The sequence below is a fragment of the Palaemon carinicauda genome, chromosome 42 (assembly GCF_036898095.1).
Source record: "Palaemon carinicauda isolate YSFRI2023 chromosome 42, ASM3689809v2, whole genome shotgun sequence".
NCBI lineage: Eukaryota > Metazoa > Arthropoda > Malacostraca > Decapoda > Palaemonidae > Palaemon > Palaemon carinicauda.
In genome coordinates, this window is record NC_090766.1 from 16,637,664 (window position 1) to 16,647,663 (window position 10,000).

The following is a 10,000-nucleotide window of genomic DNA, read 5'->3' on the forward strand; positions in this document are numbered from 1 at the left end:
GAGAGAGAGAGAGAGAGAGAGAGAGAGAGAGAGAGAGAGAGAGAGAGAGAGCTGATTGGCCACAAAAACACCCACTTCTTTAAACTGGGGCAGCATCCTTTAAAATAACACCAGCAAATGACGCATGATAAAGAGATTTGGATTCAAGGATCAGCGTAAAACTTCCCCAGATGATCCCTCGAGAAGCCAACACACTTCTTCGACTTCTTAAGTGTCTTGAAAGAGAAAGACGTCACCTTTCTACGTTGAGTGTAAATTCTTGAATACTATTATTATTATTATTATTATTGTTATTATTATTATTATTATTATTATTGATAATATTATTATTACAAGCGATGCTACCATCCTCGTTGGAAATGCAGGATACTATAAGACCATTGAGGAAAGGAAACAATCAAAAATTAAATATTTTAAGAACAGTAACAACAAAAGTGTCTTGGAAGAGAAAACGTCACCTTTCTACGTCGAATGTAAAATCTTGAATACTATTATTATTATTATTATTATTATTATTATTATTATTATTATTATTATTATTATTATTATTATTAATGTTGTTGTTCTTGTTGTTGTTATTGTTGTTGTTGTTGTTGTTGTTGTTGTTATTATTATTGTTATTATTATTACAAGCGATTCTACAACCCTAGTTGGAGAAGCAAGATACTATAAGACCATTGAGGAAAGGAAACAATGAAAAATAGAATATTTTAAGAACAGTAACAACATTAAAATAAATGTTTCCCATATAAACAATAAAAACTTTAACAAAACAAGAGGAAGGGAAATTAGATAGAATAATGTGCCCGAGTGTACAATCAAGCAAGACATTGAGAGACGATGGAACGGAGGTTATGGCACTACCCAGGACTAGAGAACAATGATGATTTTGGAGTGTTCTTCTCATAGAAGAGCTGTTTACCATAGCTAATGAGTCTCTTCTACCCTTACCAAGAGGAAAGTAGCCACTGAACAATTACAGTGAGGTAGTTAACCCTTGAGTGAAGATGAATTGTTTGGTAATCTCAGTGTTGTCAGGTGCAATGAAGGGGCTAAAGTGTTTGAGGTGAATTCTTATATGTTAAAAAAAAAAGTTAATAAAACGTATCTGCTAAACGCAGTGAATTTAAGACAAAATGGTAATTGTTTTTCAAATCTAATGAAGTAATGCAAAGATGGTAATAGTTTTTCAAATCTATTTTTTTTTTGGGGGGGGGGGTTTTAAAAGACAAAAGTTTATAGCTAAATATAGGTATTTGCACTTTACTCTTTGCATCCTCTTCTTATTGCATCCTCGTCTTTATATGTCCCTCTCACCAGTGCTGATTACTTCCTCTCATTTTCTCTGTCTCTCTCACCTGTGCTTATTACATTATCTCACTTTCTCTCTGTCTCTCTCACCAGTGCTTATTACATCCTCTTCTTTATAAGTCCCTCTCACCTTGCTTATTACATCCTCTAATTTTCTCTATCTGTCTCTCTCTCACCAGTCACTACATGCGCCAAATATTGGAGGCTCTTTTATACTGCCACGAGAATGACATTATTCACCGGGACATCAAGCCCCACTGCGTGCTGCTCGCCTGCAAGGAGAACAGTGCTCCCGTCAAACTGGGAGGCTTTGGCGTCGCCATCCAGCTGCAGAATGGAGACCTCGTCAATGGAGGTGAGTTTTCGTGCTTTTTTGCCATTTAAGAACCTTTTGTGTGTGTGTATATATATATATATATATATATATATATATATATATATATATATATATATATATATATATTAATATATATAATATATATTATATATATATAATATATAAAATATATATATATATATATATATATATATATATATATATATATATATATATATATATATATATATATGTATGTATATATACATATATGTATATATATATATATATATATATATATATATATATATATATATAAATATACACACATATATATATATACATATATATACATATATATATATATATATATATATATATATATATATATATATATATATATATATATATATATATATATATATATATAGAAAACATTTATATAAAGACAGTATATATAAAATATAAATAAATATATACATGTTTACTTTACATTTATATTAATCTAAATATAATAGCATTTAGTCCGTGTATTTGCTGACTAGCTAGGCCCGATTAGAATTTTTTTTATTGCCAGCTGGTTTTTATTGAGAATAACAATGACTCCTGGTAGCAAATGACTTAAGATACCTATTTCAATTTTAGTTTTAGAGTTTTTAAATTGTATTCTTGGTGGTTTATACAAAGCTCTGTCAATATTTAATTATATTCTTCGTTAAACGTGTAATTTTGTTTATAATTATACCTAAAAGAATGATTGGATGTGATGCCTAAGCTTATTCAGTTCTAATTGTAGGTTTTATTAATTAGGTGATGTGTGAAGATATTCTATACCTGTAAAGGTCACGTATTGAATTTGCGAAGGGTTGTATACGTGACATAATTTACATAACTTAGTTATTAATATGTATGTTTTTTATATGGTGTGAACTTTAAAGTCCAGCTTTCTTAGATATCATATTAGGAGTTATAGATATGTTATGTTTCATATAATGTACACTTTCAACCCCAGCTTTCTTTGACACAATCCTTTTAGGATAAATTCAAATCTAATATAGAGAGATTACAAAGACAACATTATGGCAGGATACATCCCATTATAGATATGCTGGATAGGATTAAAAATTTTAGGACTGTAGGATGGTGTGAAAGTATGAATTTTTATAATTTTTGAGAAAACTTAAAGAATAAGTGACCCTTCAGGGAGATAATATTACTAGAACACAACAACATAAAACATAATAATAAATCTTGCATATTTAATCCTTTTAATTTTATGAGTTAGCTCTTGCGTTTGATAAAAGTAAATTGGTTCGGCCTCCTGCTTTTTATGTTATGTAATCATGAATTCCTTTAATTACAATATATTTCAATGCTTCCCCGATTTTTCAATGATATATTGGCTTTATTTTCTTTTAGTTTCTTGTAATTTTGTGCGAGTAGTAAATAGTGCATCGTGATGTTCCTCTATAAAAAATATATTCACACTCAAAGTTGTGACGATTTTAATTGGTGTTTGAAGTCGGTAGTGAATGGAATTACCTTTTTAATATTTTCCTCTATTATTATTATTATCATTATTTTTATTATTATTATGGAATCTTTAATATTGAAGTTTATATAGTTATTTTTAGCAATATTGTTATAGATGTGAATATTCGAACCTAGTAAGTATTAATTTTCCAAGATTACCATCATGAACATTTTTTACGAACAATTCTGGTTAATATATGAATGTTAATAGTTTGATAATCTTTTAAAATTGCTCTGCACAAACATTTTCCATTTTGCTGAAAATGTTACTAACCATAATTTATCTGTCATTGATGTTAAAACTTTTACCGATCTTAACTTTTCGTTTCAAAGTTTTTTGATTGTGGCAATTCTTAAATCGTATATTTTCTCTCTCTCTCTCTCTCTCTCTCTCTCTCTCTCTCTCTCTCTCTCTCTCTCTCTCTCTCTCTCTCTCTCTTTTTGCAGGTACATATATATATATATATAGATATATATATATATATATATATATATATATATATATATATATATATGTATATATATATATGTGTGTGTGTGTGTATATATATATATATGTGTATATATATATGTGTGTGTGTATATATATATATATATATATATATATATATATATATATATGTATGTATATATATATATATATATATATATATATATATATATATATATATATATATATATATATATATATATATATATATATGTAGACACATCAGTATATATATGTATATTTATACATGTATATGCATATGTTTTATATATATTTATATATATATATATAAATATATATATATATATATATATATATATATATATATATATATATATATATATATATATATATATATATATAACACTATTTAAAAGAAATTGAGCGTTCAATTCTTTACTTATATATTGGTCTGAACTTTTAATACTTAAACGTTGAAGTGAATCATTATTTTTCATTGAACGCTAACAAATAGTTCATGCGATAAAAGGTTTAGTTGTTTTAAAAATTTATTCATAGAAATTAAATATCTTAAGGATCAAATAAAGTTAAAGAATAGTGATGTTTAAGAACATGTAAATTATCATCTTAAGAATATGATGAAAAGTTTTGTGCATTATAATTTTGATGAACGCTGCTGTTTTTAAGATTATTTTTAATAATGCGAATTTAGTTTCCGTGATTTTTTGCTTATATATGTCTAAAGTATTTCAACAAGAGAGATTTTGTATAAGCTTATAACTAATTATATATCATTATAAAGTTCATCTGTTTCTTCATTAATCTTCGTATAATGTATTTTTGCTGATGCCTAAAGTATTTTTACAAGATATTTTGTATAAACTTATAACTAAATTATATATCATTACAAAGTTCATCTGTTTCTTCATTTAATCTTCGTAAAATTCTTTCCGTCTAATTTTTCCACTGGTTTCCTTCATTTTAAAATGCTCGTAAAACACTGTATAATTATGTATTTTCCCCTGTATTTTTATGAATTATTTTTCTACTTTTGATGGTTGCTGTTATAACTTCTTTCGTCATAAAACCATGTTTACATTATTTTGATTAGCGTAGGTTTTTGTATCTAGTATGTAAATGTTCAATATAAACTAATATAAGTGTCAAGAGGCGACTTTTCCTGGTATCTCATGTTATGGATTACTTTGCTTTTGTTTTCTCACTTTTCAAGTATTTAATGGGAGTGACTTAAGTATGGGTTGTTTATATATATATATATATATATATATATATATATATATATATATATATATATATATATATATATATATATATATATTTACATATATACATATATATATACATATATATATATATATATATATATATATATATATATATATATATATATATATATATATATATGTATATATATATACATATATATATATATATATATATATATATATATATATATATAAATATATGCATATATATATGTATATATATGGAAATATATATATATAGTTAATGTATATTTTAATATTTTTTTTAATCAATTAATTATCTAACCAGTTTTTTTAAAACCAAATATAAAAAAACGGGAAAATTAAAATCACACTAGGTACCAGCACTAGTTGCCCATATCGTATTAAGCAAAGGGTGTTCTTGAAAAGTAAATTCCTATCATTACCAGTATTTGATGGACGCGTGAATCGAAGATTTTCGACATGATCATAATAGGAACTTTCAAGGAACTATGACAATTTTTAATCTTACATACCTTGATGCCATTTATAAATGAAATTTTTTTTTATGATTTATAGGATACTTGTAGGTATGTTATCTATAAATGTCATTAATCTTACCTTTTTTTATGATTTTCTTATGCAATTTTGCGACAAAAGGTTACGCAGAATATAGACAATGATATTTATAGATAGGATGAAAACGTAAAGGAATAGGAAGAGCAATAGTAATGTCATGGGATTTACTGATAAGAGTTTTACTGAAAAATGAGATCCTTTAGTTACAGTTTTGATTTTTCAGTTTTGTGTTGCTATCTTCAGTCTTGATTGGAAAGAGCTAAAAATAGCAGACATGTCATTGATAGAAGCAATTATTTCGCATTATTTCTTAGTCGGGATTTTTTTTTTTTTTAATGTGAAATAGAAAAAGCGCACCTTTACAATGATATTACTCATCCTTAAAATCAATCAGAAGAGATATGGGGTTTACAACTACATTTCATCTTTCTTTTCATACACGGAATGTAAAAAGATTATAGTAAACATATTCCCTTTTTGTGAAACGTTATTATATTTTTTATTGAATATTGGTTTCATTATTCCAAACGTATTTAACCCATACGCTGTTTCATTTAGCTGAAATACTACAGTTATTATCACATTCATTCTTTGATTGTTTAATTGTGGTTGAAATTCCATTGCAGAAAACATTAATAACTTATTATTCCTTTGCCCTCCTTATATCCTCAAAAGTCAACTCCATAAGCAGTTTCAAATATACAATGATCCTCTCATGTATCATTTAGTAGAGTTTTTCCCTTTCGGCTGTCCTCCATTAAATAATCCCTACAGCAACACAAGACTTTATTCTTTACTGAGAGCATCTTTCTATTTGCAAATATTATTCTTAATACTTATTTGGTCAGTAATCGTTGTCTGTAGATTTATTTTACTAGAACATCTTCCTCTTGATCTCTTAAATTTAAATTTGATCCTCTCACTTTCTCCTCGAAAAATTTGTTTATTAGGATATTTTATATATATATATATATATATATATATATATATATATATATATATATATATATATATATATATATATATATATATATATATATGCATATATATACATATATATGTGTATATATACACATATATATGTATATATATACATACATATATTATATGTATGTATGTATATATATACATATATATGTATATATGCATATGTATGTATATATATATATATATATATATATATATATATATATATATATATATATATATATATATATATATACATATATATATATATATATATATATATATATATATATATATATATATATATATATATATAAAATATTCAGTACTTTTGAAATGTATATATCTGCGAAAATGCTCATTTATCTTTCTACAGAAAGTTCTTTGCAAGGTAGTATATTGTGATTGACATTTTGTTACTGTAATCAAGACCCCTAAAGATCATTCGACAATTGCCCTCCGAAATTCTGTTCCTAAGAACCGTCTAAAATCTTTTTTTTGTTGATGTTTTTTTTTCAGAAACTTCCAAAAAGTCTGGGATTTACTTTTCAAACCATCTTTATAATTGTTGTCATTTTTATGTTGCTATGTAGTCTTTTCAAATCTATATATACATTAATTTTAGCAACGGAATAAATTATATTATATTGTTAGTTGTTATTAAATATCTCTTACTTCAATTCCGATGTTTTTCTCATCTACTTTTTAAAATCATTTTGTGTGAGAAGAGAGTTTTTTGCACTAATGGATATTTTTTTCGCATTTTCATAGGTTACATGTTACTTTTCTGGTCTGTTACTAATTGTTATTTTAGGATTTTGTATTCATATACTTGTTGGTGGACAAAGAAGTGAACATTATTCTTTAAATTTTTAAGAATAGTTTATAAGTAAAGATTTTAGGAGTATTGTTTGAAGTCACTCAGTATCATTATTATATGCATAATTAAATGCAAGCACCATAAGCATTGCTTGCATCCTCAAAACCATTGAATTTTGTTCACTCTACACACAGGCATTCATGTTCACCTTATTACAATAATTCACCGACAGCTTATTCCCCACAATAAAAGTAAATTCACATCACCCGTCCATCCCTCTACCCTTAACATAAACCTTATTTTGCAGTTCAGCACACGTTGGCATATTCTCTGTAACGCTCTTCTTTTCCCCTGATATGCTCCCCCACACTCTCACACACATTCAAGCTTCACCCACAATGGTCTCCCAATTCACCCACATCTTAAACCCACGCAGTCATTCACGCCCATCCACACCCACTATCCTGTGTTTCTTACAATAAAAAAAAAAAGGAATTAGCACATGTTGGCCTATTTTTTTTTCCTGAAATGACTCTTGCTTTCCCCACACTAAAACGTTCAAGCTTCACCCACACTGGTCTCCCACTTCACCCACATCTTTAAACCACGCAGCCATTCACGCCCATTCCCACCCACTAACTCATATGTTTCTTACAATAATAAAACACAAGAACTAGCAAATATTGGCCTATTTTCTGTAACGCTTTTTTATCCCTGAAATGACCCTTTGCCTTTCCCCACACTAAAACATTCAAGCTTCACCCACACTGGTCTCCCACTTCACCCACATCTTAAACCCACTCAGCCAATCACGCCCATTCACACCCACACCCCCATGGGTTTCTTACAATAATAATAATAATAATAATAATAATAATAATAATAATAATAATAATAATAATAATAATAAAAAAAAGGAATTAGCACATGGCCTATTTTCTGTAACGCTTTTTTTTCCTGAAATGACCCTTTGCCTTTCCCCACATAAAAACGTTCAAGCTTCACCCACACTGATCTCCCACTTCACCCACATCTTAAACCCACGCAGCCATTCACGCCCATTCCCACACCCACACCCCCATGTGTTCCTTGCAATAATATAAAAGGAAATAAATCCCATGCCAATAAAATTAGCTTTTCAAAATTCATCGAGACCCCGAGACCGCCGACTTCCTGCTTGCGGACTATTGACCATCTTTTGTGTCTCTGCCTTTCAGTGTCCGCTCTCTATCCCCCTCAGTTCGGTAAATATTGTGCGCTCATGTACCTTAGACTGGTGTTCTCTTCTATCATATTAATCTAAACACTATTAGATGTTCGCTTGTTAAAAGGTGCTGATGATACGGTTTCACTTTAAAAGAACACTGGTGTTCATTAGGTCCGCTTCATGTTATTTATAGATAATAATATGTACAATTTATTGTTTCTATAGAAATTCTTGAATAAGTATTAATTAAGCCTTAAGGCATTGTGGAAGAATGTTAATAGTAGCATATTTAAAGGAACATTCTTCCAATTTAAGAACTAACTAACAAACTGGAAACGTATTGTCAGCATCTTTCAGAAATGAAATGGTCTCCCTTTCACATCTAGCACTGTGCAGCTCCGTTCTCTGTGACTCTGTTTTTTATATTCTTTAGTAGGATGTTACTAACTTCTTTCCCACGAGTTCTACCTTCTCTCTCTCACTATAGGATAATGTTATGATGAACATTTTACATTAAAAGGAAATACTTGAGTAAATAAGAACTTCCTTTGCTGTATTTCTTATTCGCCTGCTATAGCATCATTCAGAGCGCTGCTGTTTGTACAAGTCTGCCTTCATCATGGAAATAGATAGAGTCTGTCTCGGCCTGCATGAAGCACACTTTTAATCTCCATTTCTAAAAGGAATGCTGCATGTTAGAAGACCTTCGCCTCTGCATGAATTCACTGTGACTCCGTCATTATTCTTCGTTATTTTTTCCGTAATTAATTGAAGTTTTAAGATTGTTTAAGTACACTGTTAAAAAAACCGTAATTTTAATCAGAAATCCTCCGTGAAAGTATAGTTATCAGCCGTATTTCAGTAAAATAAAGGTGACCATAATTTTACCCTACTTTGTTATTATCTTTTACGGGTGGGTGACCGTAATATCACTCCTTTACGTCAATACATCCGTTTTTAAAACTGCGAATGTCTGGTAATATTTATACCAGGATTTTCATTGTTTTTACGGCAATTTTTTAACAGTGTAGCATGATTGCGAATGTAAATAAGGCCAAGGGGATTGTTGAAATTCATTTCAAACTTCAGATACACTTTGGAGAGAGATGAGGGGTTTATTTCTATATAACAATAAGGATAATGCACAACACCTTTCTATATGCATCCTCGTAATATAATAAAATCACTGACAAGCAGACGGAGTTGTGTGGTATGGGTATGCTTGGATGTTATTTTATACTTGAAATTTTTAATCATTTAGCAAATATACTTTATATTAAGGTTAGATTCGCTTAATGAGAAGGAACTTTCTTCTTTTGGTGTTGGGAAGGTTTTTCAGATCGTCAGTAAAGGAAAATTCTTACTTGATTTATCGATTTGATTCAACTTCTTTTCTTCAGATTATTGTGTTTTAAACGTGTATTTCAAGAGGTAATGCATACTGACACCTGTATGTATACATACATACATATATATATATATATATATATATATATATATATATATATATATATATATATATATGTGTGTGTGTTTATGTATATATATTGCGTATATATATATATATATA

At 28.1% G+C, this 10,000-nt stretch overlaps 1 protein-coding gene across 1 annotated transcript in view; it reads left to right on the plus strand.

Annotated features, from left to right (window-relative positions):
• LOC137633020 (peripheral plasma membrane protein CASK-like) overlaps positions 1–10,000 on the plus strand; it is a 164,819-nt gene that overhangs the window by 114,680 nt on the left and 40,139 nt on the right. Inside the window, exon 3 of the mRNA XM_068365188.1 lies at positions 1,491–1,666. Coding sequence (XP_068221289.1) covers positions 1,491–1,666 — 176 coding nt within the window. The remainder of the gene's footprint in view (positions 1–1,490; positions 1,667–10,000) is intronic.